The sequence below is a fragment of the Mytilus galloprovincialis genome, chromosome 5 (genome assembly GCF_965363235.1).
Source record: "Mytilus galloprovincialis chromosome 5, xbMytGall1.hap1.1, whole genome shotgun sequence".
NCBI classification, from domain to species: domain Eukaryota; kingdom Metazoa; phylum Mollusca; class Bivalvia; order Mytilida; family Mytilidae; genus Mytilus; species Mytilus galloprovincialis.
In genome coordinates this window covers 64,462,935-64,484,025 of record NC_134842.1, presented here as the reverse complement: position 1 = coordinate 64,484,025, position 21,091 = coordinate 64,462,935, and the positions used below count along the sequence as shown (strand labels likewise).

The window sequence follows — 21,091 nt, the reverse complement described above, 5'->3', positions numbered from 1 at the left end:
TGTATCCTGCTTCTCGTTGCCATAATAGCACATGTAATTTCCTGTGTCCTGACAGACTTAGTTTCCTGTATTTACGCTTAATTATTCCACTTTCATGTGTCCTGTTTAAAAAAAAATGCCCAATCCTCCTTCACTCTTAGACCCCAATGAGACCCACTATATTCCACTAACCCTACCATTTCTGCCACCAGATGAGCATCTGTGATTCATATTCTGCAAAATTGATAACAGGGGAGAAAATTAGAAAAGTAGAAAAAAGCATGTCCTTGTTAATATATATATTTAGTTAATAACTCCTTAATAAATTGGCTTGATTGATGGAATTAATGTTGATTCTAAAATGTTTAAAATTTATAAGGACAAAAATTTACAGTAAATATACTACAAAAGTTCAAGGACAAAAAGTGCAAACTTTTTACCAGACAGAGATCTCCCACATTGGAGGTTAGAAAGGTTGACACCTAAGATAACATTATAATTGAAAGGGAAAATCTATGTAACCAAAACTTATGTAATTTAAAACTAAAATAATACCCATGCTTTAGAATAGTAAAGCTAAATTGTTCACAGTTTTCTTTCATTTATATCATATTTAATTAACAATAGAAAAATTCAAGTGTAAATAGATTCAATTTCAGGTGACAAAAAGTTAATGTGCAACAGTGTTGTCAAGGCCAGAAAATGATCAAGTTTTAAATTATTTTGAATTATGAATAAAAATCAATCAACTATAAGCTTCTTCAAGGATATAGATGACCTTCTTGGTTTTAGACCTACTTTTGTTGAGATATATTTTACCTACTTGATTTAGTCCTTCTACTCTTGTTAAGATATTTTAATAATTTATTCATTCCTATTAAAATTTCAAGTATTGAATTCTATTTAAACTGGCTTTAATAAAATGAAAGAATTAATACTGTGGATTTTATATTATAATTTTTCTTTCTTTTTTGTTGTTGTCTTGTTAAGGGTGAAATCTCATCTTTTAATGGTTTAGGTCTCTTTTATATCTGAACAATGGCTCACAATTTTAACAAATCCCCTCCCCCTTTTCCCCCCAAATTTTTTTTTGATGATTTGTATAGTAGTAATTGTTGACAGTGGACAAATATTGTCTGTGTCTGAAGTTTCATGTTTCTAATTCTTAACAAACCAGATATAGCCTAACAGTCATATTAAGAATTCAATAAAACTTATACTGTGGATTATTATTTAGTGCATACCAATAATGGTGGATTTCGTGGGTACCGATAAACCATGAATGTAAAAGTTCAACAAATTACATGTTTTCTATATAGATCTATGCAAAAATTGGCCAAACCACGAAATAATTATTCATGAAATTCAAGTTTTTCTCAATCCACAAAATTTGGTACCCATGAAAAAAAGTAAATCCACAGCATTCTGTTTGTAGTTTTGCTATGTATGAAATCTTTTATGTAAAATTATGTCTAAAATTTATAAAATTACCAGCAAAAAAACATGCATTACAGTAAACATGTGCGTGTTGCCTAGCTGAGTTGAAACCATTTTTCACTCAGTAAAACTGTCTCAGAAACAAATATGTTTTTGAATTGAACTTCTAAAAAACTTACCATTTTTGTTCTTGCTGGTTCGGTCAAAAAAGTTTTCGGCATTTTTTCTAGTTTACGTCTTTGTCCAGTACTTGGTGAAATTAACATTTTATTCTCCAAACTTTTATACAGAACTTATATGAAATTATATATATACGTACACAAATCAAATATTCATGTCAGTTTGAAACATTCAAATGTTAAAAAAAAATTATCCATCCAGTTTTACAAGTTCCTTCTAAACTTTAAAAAGTCTTTAAAGTACATCCATGAATATATTTAGATAGGTATACACAGATTCCCAAAAGAACTACTCGTTACCATAACACACAATAAACACAAAAATCACAGATTAAAAAATCCCATCACAAATTAAACCTAATTCATCATTGAGAAATGTCAATAGATAAAATGAGCAAAAACGGTTTTCAAGTTAATAAAATCCATAACAAGTAATTAAACTCATTCAAAATCCGATGGATTTCAAAAATTTAAATCCTCTTTCTCTCTTTTGAGACAAAAAGAGTCTCGAGTTAATAGTCTCATATGACAAAAGCAATGTCGACTGAGGTCAATAGTTGTTTAACTTTCACTAAAGGATCTTCAATTTCAAATACCCATACCATTCAATATAGATATATGATACTTTGCAAATATTTTAGTCACGGAAAAATATATATACAATTGCAAACATAGAATTTCATGTTTGAGCAACGAAATTTTAAATCATCTGAAGATTTCAGATGTGAATAAGAATATAATCTTGTATTTGGAGTTCGTTTACACTTTTATGTTAAAATAAATCATAAGAATCAATATTTTATAAATCTCTGTAAAGTCCTTTTTTCACTCAGTAAATAAACTTCAAAATCAATGGGCATTCTAATGGTCTTAGTATTTTATCCACAAAAGTCAAATAAAAGTCAATCGTTTAACATGAATTCAAAAATAAAAGAAGTATTGAATTTGAAAACAAATAGGCTACACAATTTCATTCTCTTTTGAAAATTATAATGATTTTTTTTTATTCAACTTTTAGTAATTTAATGAAGTCAATTAGTGCAAAATGTTAAGTAATATTATACGGAAGTGTGGCATAAATTGACAGAAATTTCCTTTTGAAATTGATTGCATTTGTACCCATTTCATGAACAGTACTTCCCCTTCAAATATTTATAAAAAGATCAGTTAAGTATCACCTTTAATAACAATTAACAATTCTATGGGCCATTAAAACAATGCTAAAATGTTAAAACCTGCGCTCCATTCTTATGCAGCTGTTTGAAGTCAGAAGCTTGTTGTTCAAGTGGTTGTCTTTTGTTGTTGTGGTTCATAGGTGTTTCCCTTTTTTTTATGTACATTAGACTGTTAGTTTTCCTGTCCAAACTATTATTCACTTGTCATTTTTGGTGCCCCTTATAGCTTGCTGTTTGGTGTGAGCCAAGGCTCAGTTTGAAAGGCTGTACTTAGCTTATAATTGTTAACTTTTAATACAGTGCATGTGGCTTGGATAGAGAGCTGTCTCATAGGGTACTCATACCACATGCTGCCACTGCTGAAGGCCGTATAGCTCACACTCCTTCAAGTCTTGGTAAAGCAAGACACTACCCTTCAAGTCTTGGTAAAGCAAGACACTACCCTTCAAGTCTTGGTAAAGCAAGACACTATCCTTCAAGTCTTGGTAAAGCAAGACACTACCCTTCAAGTCTTGGTAAAGCAAGACACTACCCTTCAAGTCTTGGTAAAGCAAGACACTACCCTTCAAGTCTTGGTAAAGCAAGTCACTACCCTTCAAGTCTTGGTAAGGCAAGAGAGTACCCTTCAAGTCTTGGTAAAGCAAGTCACTACCCTTCAAGTCTTGGTAAGGCAAGAGAGTAATGGTATTTATACAAAATAGTTGCAACATAAAAAAAATTACTTCCTTAGAGAAATTATTTGGCAATTAGACTGCAATTAGTTCAAAAATGAGTAAAACTAGATCTTAACTGGATTAAATTTTGCATAAAAAATAAAACTTTTTATTTAAATAATTGCTCATTTAATAATTCAGGGAAATGTTGTTGTAACCAGTAAAAAAAGTTTCCAATGACAAAATGTCCTGTTAATTATTTGCAAAAACTTGAATGGCTCATTCTTCTTGGTTATATTAGATTCACGTCTTTCAAATATCAAGCAAAAACTTAAGATAATTTAGCTGATCACATGATTTCAAGACTTTTAATTATTGAAATTTCCTGTAATGCCTGTAACATTCCAGAATTCTAAAATTATCCTAATATCCAATATGGTTATGATAGCTCACCTTTCTTTTATTTTTTCCACTGAGTTGTCCACCCTTACTTTGATGTCGTCTGGACGGTAATGATAAATACATGCTGCTGTTTCTCAAAAAGTTTTATCCACAATATTCGAATTTTTTAATTAAGCTTTTAGCTTTAAAATAGTTTTTTTGTCTGTATTCTAATAGTTAGGAAAAATTTAAGCAACTGCACTTAAATTGTAATGAAAAATTCCCGTTTTTAATGCATCACAGAATATTAATCCGAAAAATTTCAATTCATTTCAATGTCTAATTTTTAATACATGTAGCTGTTTAACAAGCCCAGGCAATCCTCATATAAAAGACACGTACAAATCACTATTCATTTAAAATCTACTTATTGATATCATTTTTAACAGTTTATAATCCCAGATGATGTTTAAAATTTACGATACATCAAGAATATTGCCATTTATTCCAATTTAAAATCAACTTCAAATGAAAATATCGTAGTCACTTCGCTTGTTCAAATACCCCTTCACAACACATCAAAACAACAATTTGTAATAAATCATTAGATAATACAATATTAAAATATGTATCAGGCTCATATAAACACTGTCCGTACATGAAATCTACGCATAATCCAATTAAAAAAAATGTTTTGCTTTTTGTAAAAATTCACACCATAACATGAGAATCATATTAAATTTACATCATAAAGGCAAAATTATGTACCCCTTGTACAGAATAAAGAGGATAAATTCAAAAACAGTTTGATTTCCAAACGTGAGGTTTTATCGTCCATAACGGTACAAAATTATAATTAACAAGGACAAGTATGCCATAATTACCAAGATATACCATCTAAATGCTAATTTACTTAGATATAATTCATAATAGGATTTGATAGTTAAGATTTAGGCATAAGTATGCGGCAATCATTTAAATTTTCATGACTTTAAATAAATAAATGTGAAACCTTGATTTACAAATTTTTCTATACATTTCAATGCATATTTAAATGGGATGACCTTAAAAAATGAAATTGGACAGTTATAGTGATGTGTATTAGATGACAATCATATTACCAAATCTGTTAAAAAACAAATGACATTTACTTAAGTAATGTCACTGTGTAAAATTTTCATATATGGAGACTGGATTCTATATTAACGATGCATTACAATTTTGCTTCAATTAATATTCATTACAAGTATGTTAGTATTAGATTTTACAAACATATTTTCTTTTTATTATTCGTACATTTTAATAGGGAAATTAGTGGTAACCTCATATATTCCTTTCACAAAATTGATTGCAACAATCATCAAAAAGTATGATACATTTTGTATCACAAGAGTGCACACGCTGAAATGTCTCGCCTTCTATACTAATCATTGATATTATGTTGATAGTCCTAAGTAAAAAGCTAAGCTTTATAACAACTGTACCATAAACTTAACATTAACCAAGATAACTAAACAAAGACCAATGAACCTTGAAAATGAGGTCAAGGTCAGATGAACCATGCCAGGCAGACATGTACAGCTAACAATGCTTCTTTACAACATATATAGTTGACCTATTACTTATAGTTTAAGAAAAATAGACCAAAACACAAAAACTTAACACTGTGCAATGAACCGTGAAAATGAGGTCACGTTCAAATAAAACCTGCGCGACTGACATAGAGATCATTAAATATTTCCATACACCAAATATAGTTGACCTATGGCATATAGTATTAGATAAAAAGACCAAAACTCAAAAACTTAACTTTGACCACTGAACCATGAAAATGAGGTCAAGGTCACATGACATCTGCCCGCTAGACATGTACACCTTACAATCATTCCATACAACAAATATAGTAGACCTATTGCATATAGTATGAGAACAACAGACCAAAACACAAAAATTCAACTATAACCACTGAACCATGAAAATAAGGTCAAGGTCAGATGACACCTGCCAGTTGGACATGTACACCTTACAGTCCTTCCATACACCGAATATACTAGCCCTATTGCTTATAGTATCTGAGATATGGACTTGACCACCAAAACTTAACCTTGTTCACTGATCCATGAAATCAGGTCGAGGTCAAGTGAAAACTGTCTGACAGACATGAGGACCTTGCAAGGTACGCACATATCAAATATAGTTATCCTATTACTTATAATAAGAGAGAATTCAACATTACAAAAAATTTGAACTTTTTTTTCAAGTGGTCACTGAACCATGAAAATGAGGTCAAGGACATTGGACATGTGACTGACGGAAATTTCGTAACATGAGGCATCTATATACAAAGTATGAAGCATCCAGGTCTTCCACCTTCTAAAATATAAAGCTTTTAAGAAGTTAGCTAACACCGCCGCCGTAGCCGCCGCCGTAGCCGCCGCCGTTGCCGCCGCCGGATCACTATCCCTATGTCGAGCTTTCTGCAACAAAAGTTGCAGGCTCGACAAAAAAACACGATCAATAATTTGACAATATGTTTTAGGAAAAGTTTTTAAGCAATTGACCACATTACTTTAAAATCCCATCCTTCTCATCCAAAGAATCATTTCCAGTGGAATATCAATATGACAACAAAAGGGGAGAGAAAAGAAAATACCAAATTTTCTGTACTAATGTCCAATAAGTTTTTGGAAAAGTTTTCAAGCATTACCCGACTTTCTGCAATATGTCCAAGTCAATGCTTTCAGATTTCAGAATGATGAGAATAAAGATATATATATAGTCCATTATTATTAAGGTATACCTAACATTTCTTCAAAGAATTCTGCTAGGACCTCAAGGTTCAATATAAATGTATACAAACTGAATAAAATACTTTTATTTAAAATGTGAAAACTGTCTTCTCATAGTCATTTAATCTCCCCATTATGACACTGACATCATAAAACATTTTTATAATATTTTTGAGAATTACAAATGGGAGACAACTCTATCTCAATTCTGTGAAAAAAAAATCAATGCTGCATTTATATCAATCCTACAACAAGTTTTATTATGTCAAATGGTTCAATAATACCATAATAATGATTTACTGGCTAATAAATTATACTAATTTTCTAATAAAACAATAAGCAACCCCCTAAAACAACCTCTGAACAAGTTTAAGATCATCAAGGACAGACTGGTACTCCAACATTGTATGGGGAACAGGAATAACAAAAATACTGAACTTCAAGGCAAAAAGGGGACGTCCATTAAAACTGCCAAATCAAACACTATCAATTAATGGGACCCGTGAGTGAAAAAAACTGCCAAATTCTTGGTACAGGCTTTTCCCAAAGAAAATGGTTGGTTACAAACCTGGTTTAATAGCTACATAAACCTCCTACTTGACAGCTGTATCATATGATATATATTCTGGAAATTGTTTAGTTGGAAATTTTTGCAAGAGGTTCGTTTTTGCTAATTATTGGGTGCTTCAAAAAATTTCACATTTCAGACAGCAAGATTAAAAAACTGAAACTCGACAAAAAATAGGTCAGTTTATTAAAATTGAGAATGGAAATTGAGAATGTGTAAAAGAGGCAACAACCCGACCATACAGCAGACAACAGCAGAAGGTCACCAACAGGTCTTCAATGCAGCGAGAAATTCCACCACCGGGAGGCGTCCTTCAGCTGGCCCCTCTTGTAAATTTCATCCACTGAATGAAAGTTTTGAACAAATAATTATACGGTTGACTGCACAGATGTCAACCAAAGATTACATGAAGATTAACCGATATTATTACCAACATGTATAGTGCAACTACAAATGAGATTAAGGGCTTAAATGTGTTAATCAAGATTAAAAGATTAGAAACACATTAACCAAATTTCAATTTGCAATTCCCCTACGTACACAAGTACATAATTTTCATTTTGTTTATATTTGGTTTTTCACCTTTCTAATGAAGCATTGAATATATCTGTTTATTGCACCATAAACCATTAAATGATTAATTTTCTCAAGGGGGAAATAATCTTAAAAAACTTTAGAATGGAAATGGTGAATGCGGCCAAGGGACAACAACCCGACCCAAGAGCAGAAAAGAGCCCAAGGCCACCAATGGGTCTTCAACACAGCTAAAAAAAATCCCACAATCAGAGACAGAGGCTGCAGGCTACACATTATTTTAAAACCACAAACAAACAAATTGCACCCTTTGACCTACCATTCTTAAAAGTATATTTTCTGCATCCACCTCACTGATGAAATTCTCCTGCTCTTGATCCTCTGCCTCACTCTCATCTGCATCCTCAGCAGAATCCTCTTCCAACCTTGTTAACATCCAATCCATGTCTATATCACTTTTATGTTTTTGTTGGGGGTATGATCTTTACATTTCACATAAGTCACAAGTGAAAAATTTCTTTCTCCATGGAACAAATAATTCAGACATTATACAATAAAGTTTCATAACTGCATCACGTATAATCTCTAAGAACAATGTTCAGCAACTAATTTTAACACATTGACATCACAAAATTTTTGAAAAGTTTTGTTTTTATAATTCTGCAATAGATTTTTTCAACAAATATCACAATCCGTTATGTCCATACATTTTATCGACACATTCCTAGGTGTAGCTGTCACCTCCATGTGAAAATTTAATTTCAACTCAAACAAAACAATCGCAAACAAAACAATCGAAAATTATTATCCAGAAACCTGCAAATTTGTTATCTTCCAATATTCACCTGTCAAACCTGGTCAGTCGTTCAAATTTAAATTACGGGACGTCGTAAAGCAAAGAAGATTTGTGGGTGTTAAATTTGGCTAAAGAAATGTTACATTTAATCGTTGTTCTTTCATTATAATTAATCCTATAAAGACTTTAATACATGTACAAATGATTTCATATATTATGAGTTCGTTTGATCCTCGTCAAATCTTTATTGTGACGGTGAGAAATAAAAGTCTACGTAAATATTTTTTAAATCTTTGCCAACATTTATTGATGTGTTCGATGCTTCCTAATAACACCAGATCTATATTTCAAACATAAAAAGCTCTTAATGAAGTTCTATATAACTTATTTTGTAAAGATTTTTTACAAAGAAGCTTTTTATTCGATCTATATTTCTGCTATGCCAACATAGCTAGGGAGTATAAAGAACTACTCATTTCAACCATGTTTAGATTCAATTTGTTTAATTCAATATTGATAAAAGAACCGTTGAGTAAGTCAAAATTAAAATTGGTTTGGTTATAGAATTTCAATAGAGGGGACAGACCTACCGATAAATTTTTGTATATATTTGTGAAGATTTTTTCTAATAAAAAATTTAATATTTTTATAAATTTAAAAAATCCATAGTGAACAAAATATGTCCTAACAATAATTAACTCCCTTAATTAGACTTATTGAGAATAAATTGATTATCTCCCCTTGGTAACTATAAACATTTACATGCCAATATGTATGTGTCAAACTGATGTCAACTTAACAATAATGATAAATTTAGGAATGTTTGGTATCAGGTTATGTAACTAACATCAACTCTAAATTTAAATCTTCTTCTAACATTTCTAATGAATCAATACAAAATCATTAGTCAAAATAAAATGGCAGATTTTTTTCTCTCACAAAGTATACATCTAAAATTTTTAATAGTGACAATGAAATCTACTATTATACTTTTTTTTATTGGCAACAAAATTTATAAATCATTTGTCAATATTAATGCATTTCTCCATGTAACAAAGTGAATTCAAATATTGGTTTTAAAGATTTAAACTCATAATTATACACAATTATTTCACAAATAGCAATTTCAAATTACTCTAAATGCATTTAATAATATTCTATCAAAACGAACACTTATGATTTATGCCATTTGAACAAAATGAACATAATTCAAATTTGAAAAAGCCCATAAATTTCTGATTTGGTTATCAGATCTTTCCTTTATTTCAATTGAAACTTAACTTTCAGTAATAATTGTCTGCTAAAAGCAAGTCAATAAAATAGCTATATTATAACTAATTCTCAGCAATTTGTCTGCTAAAATATTGACTGCCCATTTTTAACCAGTATCTTAAATCATTTGACATAATAACGTTTGATATATTATGTCACATACAATTTGATTCCAATTCCGATGGAACCTTGATTAGAAATCAATTTGTCATAATCATCATCATCAACAAAAGAATGCTCAATTGTGATGTATTGAACATATCGGCATCTTCCGTGTGAAATACTTTAATGAGAGAAAACACTTTATTACGATCAATTCATAACATTAATCTTTCTGACAGTAATTTTTCATTACCATATATAATATAATAATCAAATATCTGATAAATAATTCCATGTAATTTCAGTTTAAATGCATGGTCAATATTTTGCTATTAAGGGGAAATAACTGTAAAGAACCTGAAAATCAGGTTGAGTAATAAATTTGTACACAATTTGATTTTGGATTTTTTGTGTGTTTTAATGCCACTTTTAAGCATTGCTTTTTGGGCTATTTTGTGGTGGCCAGTTTTTATTGGTGTAGGAAGCCAGAGTACACAGAGAAAACCACCAAATGCTGATAGGAGAACTGATAATCCAAGTCATTTACGATTGACAGGAGTCGTGTGCGCCCGCAATTTGTACATGAAATGCAATCATTTAAGATTACATTAGTGTCTTTTAAAAGTATCTATTTGTAGACCTAACAACTATCCTTTTCAACGTAGGGATATGCCTCTTGAGAGTTGTTGACAAGGTCCTTATAAATAGAATTATTCAGACTAAATACTTTAGAAAATGCATTCAGAGGAGTTAAAATACATTTTTAAAAACATTATACCATGTGGCTCAAAATTTGTAGAAACATATCCATAACTATATTTCACAGGCTGCCTGTACAATGCAGTTCTGCCAACTTTTCATGAAGCAAATGCGTGAGATTTGGCCAAAATTGAAAAGAGAAAAAACAATATATCAAAGGAAAATGCCGCCAAAAAAGCATGAACATGCTAAATGTGTGAGACTTATGGCAGCCCTGTACAATGTATTATATTATGTTTTAAGAATTTGCATTCCAAATCAATCAATAATAATGCAATAATCTCTATAGATACTAGGTAGACGGAAAATACATTCTGATTGATGTGACTGAATACAAAATACTTCCTTATTTACTTAAATCTGTTCTAATCAACTTTAAAATCCTTTATTAAAATGCTTTTTAAAGTACATTAGTGCTTTCATTGCAGCTTATTTAGCAAGAAAATGCATCTTATTGGAAAACATCATTTCAACATTCTTTTGACTCAAATCAAGTGTAAACGTTAAGAGTACATTTCAATGCACTACTTTCCATGGAAACATATAAACCCACAGTCATTTCATCAATAATGTTGGGTTTTTTTTATTTACTAAAGTACCAACGCGGAAACTGACAACTTTCGAAATGAACATCAAAGTGACATCTTCATTGAGAACTATATAAAAACACTTCAACAAATGTCTTTTTCCAATGTCTTCCTTGTTAAATTATTGATTAAATCTTCCTGCATTCTACTTGTCATTATTAGAAGCTATCATAGCATTATCTGCTTAATTGAAGAATGTCGTAAAAACATCAATTTCCTGCATATTCAAGGATGTCATCTTAACAAGACTTAAATAAGCAGCTTTTTTTTATTCCAATGACCAGGTTGATTAATTATGAAAAATAATCAATTATTAATCATATAAGACCTGATTTTAATTACAAATCAATATCAAATGGTGTAAGAAAATATTCGTAATTGGTGATCTGATTAATAAAATGGTAATCAACAATATAATTTGAACACATAAAAAAAATCATCATCTTATAAAAATGGCTATTGGATCCACTCAGTTGTTGTTAGACATGTAATAGTGTCGTTATTTTGTCCCTTTATTTTTTGGTTTTGCTAAACACTGTTTGGTGTAGGAGTGCAAAAAATATGTGTGTTAAACAATCTCAGAACCCAACCTAACAGTGTGGTCAACAAGTGTCAAAACTTATAAACGGTCTTCACATTATCATAACGTCGGAGAACATATATAAGCAAACAAAAATTTTTATTGATGATTGGTCGTTGGTTGCTTTATGTTCAGTGGCAAATATTTCATGCATGTTCAGGACGATGCAATTTTTATTTACAGATCTATGCCTTTTGGTCATTTATTTAGCACCAATCAACATTCAGATGCAATCTACTTAGACCACTTGGCCATCGAGAACTCTTAGAGCAGTTGACCATTACTTGTTATTTTGTTACATTAAGTAAAAATTAGTTAACTTGTGCAAACAGGATGAAGCTGCTTAGGTGGAGATGACCATATTCGGACAAGTGACCATTGTAGACAGAATGACCATTGTGGACAGAATGACCATTGTGGACAGAATGACCTAGATTTTCATGTTTAAATTAAAATTAACTGAAAACAAACAAAAACGTAACTTTGGTGATTCCACCTGTAAATAGAAATGGAGTATACATGGAGTATACACACAATCCCATTAATATAAACATTACTGAGATACATAACAAATCTAAATATTTTAAAACATTGGAGACAGACTATTTGATTATTTCAATGTTGACATATATATTCAACGTAATCTATTTTCACAACCCTAACAACAATTTAAAAATCAAACATTTACAATTTAGGCCGAGGTAAACATAGATTTACATGTCTAGTGCGACAAATACATATCGGTAGTTTAAAATTCTGAACTTTTATATGTCAGATTTTCACTAGAATATAAGTAAGTGTTTAATGACCCTTTAAATATGGTTATTTAAATCTTTTTAAATATATTTCAATAATGGATAGTCTTTAATCATCCCCAAGGAGTAATTTTGCTATTTAAACATGGTTATTTAGATAAACTGTATAAAGACTTGGTTTTCATGACAGTCCTGGTTTGTTTACTTAACACAAATCACTGTGATACAAGTGATATATTCATTTTTTCTATCTTCTGCCCCCCTACCCCCACAAAAGCACACAAAAAAACTTACAACAAAGTTCTTCAAAAGTGCTGGTCTTGACCATCAAAGTTTTGCAAGGACTGACTCAATTTTGGTATTTTTCAATAGAAATAATAGCAAAGCCCAGCAGATTTTCTTCACAGACCAGATAAAAACAAGAATGTGTCCATAGTACACGGATGCCCCACTCGCACTATCATTTTCTATGTTCAGTGGACCATGAAATTGGGGTCAAAACTTTAATTTGGAATTAAAATTAGAAAGATCATATCATAGGGAACATGTGTACTAAGTTTCAAGTTGATGTAACTTTAACTTCATCAAAAACTACCTTGACCAAAAACTTTAACCTGAACTTTGCACTATCATTTTCTATGTTCAGTGAACCATGAAATTGGGATCAAAACTATAATTTGGCATTAAAATTAGAAAGATCATATCATGGGGAACATGTGTATCAAGTTTCAAGTTGATTGGACTTCAGCTTCATCAAAAACTACCTCGACCAAAAAGTTTAACCTGAAGCGAAAGGACGCACAGACGGACGCACAGACGGACGGACGAACGAACGAACGAACGGAGGCACAGACCTGAAAACATAATGCCCCTCTACTATTGTAGGTGGGGCATAATAATCAAAGAGCTGATAGCTCTGAAGTGGAAGAAGGTGAATAAAAGGTAACTTGAATTACCATAAAAGCAGCCCCACTAACCCAGGCTGCTTTGTTCCATTATCGTTATAATGTATTTTTTTTCTTCAAACAAGAAAAGGTCATAAGTACATGGATTTCCCATCCGTACAATCATTTTCTATGTTCAGTTGACTATGAAAATTAGGTAAAATCTTTAATTTGGCAGTAAAATTAAGAAGATCATATCATAAGGAACACATGTGTACTAAGTTTCAAGTTGATTGGATTTCAACTTCATCAAAAACTATCTCGACCCTAAACTTTATAACCAGAAGCAGGACGGACAGACAGACTAGAAAACATATTGTCCACAAATGGAGCTTAAAAAAGTAAGGCTCGTTACATACCCGCCAACTTTTGAAAGTTCCCAATTCCCATATGGGTTTTTCCTGCACAATTTTTTTTTTAAAGGTTACAATTTTTAGCGATGTATTTTGCACGATATTGATTGTCTAGAAAAAGTGTCATATTTGTATGATTAACTTACATGCCTTTTTCTTAAGTCTGTTTGCATGATTCTAGTTTTAATTCGGTAGAAAAAATATACATGAAGCTAGCAGACCAGGGTTTATTTTCCAGAGTAAGAATATTAGATGCTTGTTGAAATTTCCAATTTTAAATTATGCACAAAGATGGACCTTTAACAGGTTGGGAACAACACTCCAAATGAGATTAACCTAACTGGAAGATCAGTATAACCCACTGTAAAAAATGAGCACCAAAAAAGTCATTTATATTCATATTATTTGATGAAACTTTACCCCAAGAACTATGCATCTATAAAGTACTGAATAGTCAAAACATGTCAAAAGAATTTTCTGTTGTTTCTAAACTTATATCTTTTTTAATAATTTGACCCCTCATTTAGAAAAGTTGTTCCAAATATGAATTTTCCCACTTTTGAGTTTAATAAAAATCTTCAAAATGTACTTTATTTTTTTTCAACAGTAAAATGACCCCTTGTTTTAGGGACAGTCCCTCATTTAAGGGACACCACTCATAATTGGGGTGGGGTGGGGGGTCTCAACCTAAATACAAAAATGAAATATGTTACAACCAGTATTATGTCAATAAATTGTCAATAAATTAGTGAAAAAATACTATTTACTATCTTTATCATGTTTTTGGTAGTACAGTAGACTCCGGCCAATGGGATACCCAGATTGTCAGCTAAAAATATCTGATTACCCGATATATTCAATAAGACGATGAATGTATATTCATTAAATATTCTACAATAATGAGTAGATCTATTGCTTAATATGTGAAAGGGCTGGAGGATTGATGGAGTGATTTTTATCAATAACATCACCACGATGTTTGTGAAATAAAATTATCAGCTGATTATGTAGCTAATGAATAAATTTGTTTCCACTTGCAGTTTTTAAATCCTATATTTATTAAAATCAATTAAATGTCCTGAAGTATTTATGTAAATTATTATCTTCCATCCATAGTTTGTCTTTACTTGTTCAGTAAACAAATTATTTACATTTTCACACAGGTAAACTAATTTGGCTATAAATAGATTAAAGCATGTCTGTGTAGAATCTCTTATCAAAAATCGTAATTGTTATAATTTTATTTCTTTAAATAATCAAATTTAAATTTATGAAAATATTCATGATTGATAAAATAGTATTGCTTGAAGTTTACGCTTTCAGAGACTATTTATGTTTAGGTCATGGTTCTTCACATAGTTGTAAACAAACCAATATGGCCGACACACGTGATTACCTTTGCACATGTGAAAAAAATATTTCTGACAAAAGTCAGATTTCTCTTGTCAAAAGGAATTTATATTTATATTGCAATACATTCTTCAGAAGGAGGTACATTGAGTTTCAATTATATTTCTTTTTCTATGAGCTTAGATTTTAATCACATTCTCCAAACAGCAACGTATTGCTCTTGTCAACTGAGTCTTGAATAATTTTATAAATAGATTCAAACCATTTGGAGTAGAAGGGCATCTAATTCACATGACAAAGGAAAACAATGAATTAAGACAACAATTTAATAAGAAATATATCCTTTTTATTTACAAAAAAAACAAAATCTTCTTGTCTGCAGGATTGCAAATTCGTAACTTCAAGGGCGAACTTGTAAACAGGGCGAGTTGTCCTGATACCAAATTCACGCATGCGTAATACAAATATCTACAGTTAAAACATCCTGTGACAAGTAAACAAATAACGTTCATGTGGATGAGATGAAATCTGATAATTTACATAAATAAAAGGGTCATATTTACGATAGTGATTGTTTTTCAATCCTAATTTACAAATTAAATGATTCAGATGCCTAATCATGTGTAAAAATCGGTGTCAGGAATCTTAAAAGTTGTTATGAAATTGTAATACACGAAACGAATGCGGCATACGGAGGCTCAATGCCAAAGGTCAGCCCCTTAAGTCTTCAGAAGACTTGACGTCTTCTTCCACTAAAAAAGGAAAATTGTGAGAACTCAGCAGCTACCAGCATTTAGATGCACTTTCCTTGAAAAGTTAAATGTCAAAAATGAGAACAATATTGAGATTTCTTGAAACCACATGATAAAACAAAAAAAATCCTCTTAGTTTTTAACCACACAATTATTTGTTTCCAAAAAACCTACAACATGTATTTGTTGATTATGAATATTAGGTACAAAAGTTATAGATGAAAAAGTTATTTACCAATCTGATGTGGTATGAAGCTTTAATAGGGTCTATAAATTGAGAGTTGTTAGACGAGTTAAATACGAAAGATGCCACACATGGATCTTTGAATTTATAATTCATAACTATTTATGATTCTTTAAATATGGTTATTTAAATCTTTTTAAATATTTTTCATGAATTCTATAAAAAGAGATGAACCACTAATTCAAATATTTAACAACATGTAATTTTGCAATATAGGATATACACCATTGTTGCCTTTAATTCAGTGGTTGTCATTTTTTAAGGAACAACTATTTAACTACAAGAGGGGTTATGGTTTCTCCCTATGTAAATTATTCTGAATCCAGATTTCCCCCATACCTTATATAGTGTTAAGATTTTGAGGAGAAAAAAATAATTTGAATGATAGGGTCCAAAAACATACATCTCCCCTCTCCTTTATGAAATTAAATGGTTGCACCCTTACTGTATATCATATAGTTTTTTGTTTATTGTTTTGAATTTAAATCAGGTCGATACTTTTCTTTTTTTAATTGTTTTACAATTGCCAATTTTGGCCATTTTATAGTTTACTTTGGGATATGAGTTTTGATCCTTGATGAGAGCTGTACGTTGACCTTATAATAATTAGCTGCTAACTTCTACTAATATTTTTATAAACCATGATTTTATTTATTGTGGCCTAACTGTCACTTATATTATCACAGTACAGTCAGAATTTAAATATTTAGAAAGTAGTTAAAATTAATGAAAATTTTTATACTTTAATGTATATAAAAAGATTTCGATAAATGTCAATAAATCTTTTAAAATCTACAGAGTATTTGCATAATGGATTTTTCATGTTACAAGGTGACAATTAAATATCTAAATAAAAGACATTTACCTGGCAAAATTTGCTTATTAAATTTTCAACATGTACCTAAATCAACCTTTTGAAGATTTATAGATGTCTCGTCCAAATACGCTCAAAGGACGTATAGAAACTCCGACAAAACTTTATAAATTGTATTCAGTCAATTGGAGAGTAAATACGCTATGTAAAGATATAAAGTTCTGTTAATTAAGATTCATTATGTGGTATTTAATACATGTTGTCAATGGTACCAAAAAACTGTTGAATGCTGGCTGAAGGAAAAATCTTAATCAAACTAGAAACCCAAGTTCTTGAAGTCAACATAAGGAAATGACTGAACACAAACAGCAACAAGCTTTTGCTGCAGCAGAACAAAATTTGAACCTCAGCCACCAACAAAATGCTTTTAAACCCCATAAAACTACAAAAAAAAACATTCAATTCAAAAGTAAATAGGCTAAGTAAAGTTCTGTTAATAAAGATTCATTATTTTGTAATTAATAGTGTTATCAATGGTACCAAAAATGTTGATTGCAAGCGACAGAACCAGTAACAGTTTTATTAGTTATGCAGAAGCAGCTTTAAAGGAGTAGGTCCAGTAAGGCCCCTTTTTGGTCCCAAAATATAGCAGTTTTACAAAATTGTTAAAATGTAAACTTTTAGTTATTCATTGAACAGTAGAATGCTTCTGCTACATAAATTTGGGCTGATTTTGACAATAAAATGCACATATATCGGGTACTAGCACCATTAAGTCATGCTAAATTACTGAAATCTTCACAATTCTAGCATTTTTGTTAAATTTTAGACGGTTTTCGTGTAAAACGAAAGTGGCCGCATTCGTGTTCATCCTTAATATTGAAATGTAAGTTGTTTTTATGATAATACATAACATATATACAGGTTGAGGATGAACACGGATGCGGCCACTTTCATTTTTGACAAAAACCATCTGAAAAATGACATTTTTCGGCATATTTGATAGATTTTTCATATTTCAGCTTGAATCGGTGCGTTTTTTATGACTTAATCAGTTAAAATCTTTCACATACACTAATTGATTTAAATAAAATAGACACTTAAGTGTTTAAAAAGTGGTCAAAATCTTTCGTCAGATGAACATGAAATTTGAGGCCAAAATCGGTCCTTACCGGACCTTCTCCTTTTTACCTGGGCTAGGACCAACTGATTGTATTAAACCTAAGAGAACAGTTGATATCAAATGATTTAATATGCTGAGGTTGGTCAAATACCTAAGACTTTTTAAGTAACTGGCCAAAAAAATTCTAGTGCAAACAGCTGTTCACTACTAGAAGTTCATAGTTGTCTATCTTTGATGAATAGTAAAATTTCATAAATTTTCTACATCACTCTTGAACATCTATTTATTTATACAACATCCTCCCTTTTGCTAATCCCCCCCCCAAAAAAAAATACTATGAACCATTGGTAGAAGTCTAATATCTTTCACAATCTCATCAATTTCACTGAATGTGACATATATTTGGGTAGGTAATGCTATATGAAATCCTCTAGTGGAGGAGGAATTTTATTACCCTTACAGAGCATGTGAGTTCTCTCTCATTTTTTGGTATAGTTTGTGTTGCTTATTCTTCAATTTTCTCTAGAATTTATATCATGAATATCAGTAATGTTTTGAAGACTATTTTATACTATCAATTGCAAAATTGGAACTTAGTACAAAACATTTAACTAGCAATGAATTTATGAAGTTAGACTAACCCTAAATGAACTTCTTTAATTGTACATTCAAAAATTATTAAGAATACATCTGGGTGAGAATTTGTATATCTGATGCGTATCACTGAACTTATATTCCTGAAAATGCAATAATTTTAAATCTCGGACTTGTTGTCCATTCTTCAAATATCACCATTAATAAATACATGCAATAATTTATGAATTCACTGTACATTTATAGCATTTCATTATAAATAACCTCTGTATACCATCAATTTACACTCTAACATTCATGATGAATGATTGCAGTATAGCAAAGATGTGTTATTTTCTCCACCTTTTCATAATACAACATAGATCAACCTTTATACCTGTCCATAAAGACCATCTCATATGTTCTTTATAAACAGGTCAAATACATAAAACTTTTAAAAATTAATAAAAATAAAACCTACCCTTGACTTTGTTTTCAAAGTAACTGCAGTTGTTGGTCTGCTGTCAAATGTTGACCTTCCACTTTTTGGCCGATATTTTAAACTCGCTGCAGTCTCTGGTCGTGTTTCTTCTGTGACCCTGATTTTTCCACTAGTTGTTCTTGGTCTATTAACTGCTTCAAATGCAGCAAGTTCTTCTTCAGTTTCTTCTGTGATGATAGGAATTTCTTCATCATCATCAATATCAAATGCATCTTGCTGGATTTCAACTTTCTGTTGGCGCTTGGCTTTTCGACTGCAAGGTGCTTCTGAAGTATCCATTTTATTAATCATATTTAATAATGCCATTTTTCAAACTTTAATAGTTGGAAGTCTTTTTTCATTTAAAACTTCACTCATCTATTTCTATAAAGGTACCATTTTTTTTTTAAATCAATTTAAAAATTTCTAATTGAAATTTATAACACATAAATGAATAAATTATCCAATCTCTCAGCAATTAGTTTTCTCACAATATTCCCATTCTAAATAACACAAAATGAACAATTTCACTATAACTATAGCTCTATTCAACTATATATATTTTCACAACTGAAAAAAATCAAAGTGAAACGTTTAACTTTATATATATATTTCTCAATATCCATTCAATAGAAAACTAAACTCAAACACATCAATATTTCGTGCTTCAGAAAAGATTTAAATCCTGTACTTTACGAAATCCGAGAAATCCAATTATATACTAAAGTATAACTTCTTATTCGCATGAATAATAGATGACTCCTTAGGAAGATCTTTCATCCAACTATTTATAGATCAAACAGTTAGGTTATTTTCCAATACCTATATACATTAACTTCATCAATATATGTGCCAAACAACATTTTCTATTTGATGCTATTCAATTTTTGTTTATCGTAATATACGGAAAATTGATCAGGGCAGATCAAGCTTGGATCTTTAAACTGACAGATGATTAGTGGAAAAAATCTCACTTATTTAAATCAGCAGACGACAGTTATTCAGAAAAATAATTGTTCCAAAAACATTCTTTTATCAATACTTGTAATTTTCAAATTATATTTTCTTTTTAATATTTTTAATTATCAATTAAGAAAATAGTCCACTAGAATTTATGCAAACAAATTAAAATTAATGGATCTACTTTGAAAGAAAAATAGTTATTTTGACTATTAAAACAAATTTGCAAACAATTTTTGAAATAACTTTGTAATAGGTTTTAAAGGAATTCCAAACAGAAAGATAATATAAACAAATTATATCTTTAATGCAATAATTGCTAAGCTTTGAGGGAATGATATTTAAACAAAAACAAATGGAAGTTTTTAACGACCTTGACTGGCTATACAGTCCTTGCACGGTAAGTGATGATATTTAAAAGGGCAAACCTATCTATTTAAATCAGATAAAGTTCATGACCTTCATAGTTTGACAGTGTGTATTCATTTAAGGCTACAATAATTATGTTTTGTTGGGCAATTATTTCATAAGAGTTTAAATTTTTCAATTTCTTATCTTTATTTTTTAACTGTGTCTGTTGTCATTGTAACAACTGTGTTCAAATTCTTGTAAGTTTCTTCTAGCTTCAATGTCTCAATTGTCATAATTTGTTAATTGATTGATTGGCATTTAACACCACTTTTAGCACTATTATGCCTATTTGTGGAGGTCAGTTGGTAATAATGGAGGAAGCTGGAGAGCATACATTTTACTCATTGTTGAAGGCTGTACCTTGACCTATAGTTGTTAACTTCTGTGTCATTTGGTTTCGTGTGCAGAGTTGTATCATTGGCAATCCTACCACATCTTCTTTTTGATATTTAAATATCAATTTGAAAACATGACCATTGGTTATTTTATCCAATCAAATGCTTTGTTTTAGATCCAGAATTTAGTTTAGAAGTTGTTGGT

At 30.6% G+C, this 21,091-nt stretch overlaps 1 protein-coding gene across 6 annotated transcripts in view; it reads right to left on the bottom strand.

The window, feature by feature from the left end:
• Positions 1 to 20,006, bottom strand: part of LOC143076250 (uncharacterized) — a 63,300-nt gene extending 43,294 nt beyond the window's left edge. The window contains exon 1 of one of the 6 annotated variants that reach the window (XM_076251979.1): positions 19,181 to 20,006. In XM_076251979.1, coding sequence (XP_076108094.1) covers positions 19,181 to 19,507 — 327 coding nt within the window. In that variant the 5' untranslated portion in view covers positions 19,508 to 20,006. Of the gene's footprint in view, positions 1 to 1,595; positions 1,752 to 3,876; positions 4,158 to 8,014; positions 8,531 to 19,180 lie in introns of those variants that run through there. The other 5 variants (XM_076251980.1, XM_076251981.1, XM_076251982.1 and 2 more) reach the window with 5 other exon arrangements.
• Positions 20,007 to 21,091: the final 1,085 nt, after the last annotated feature.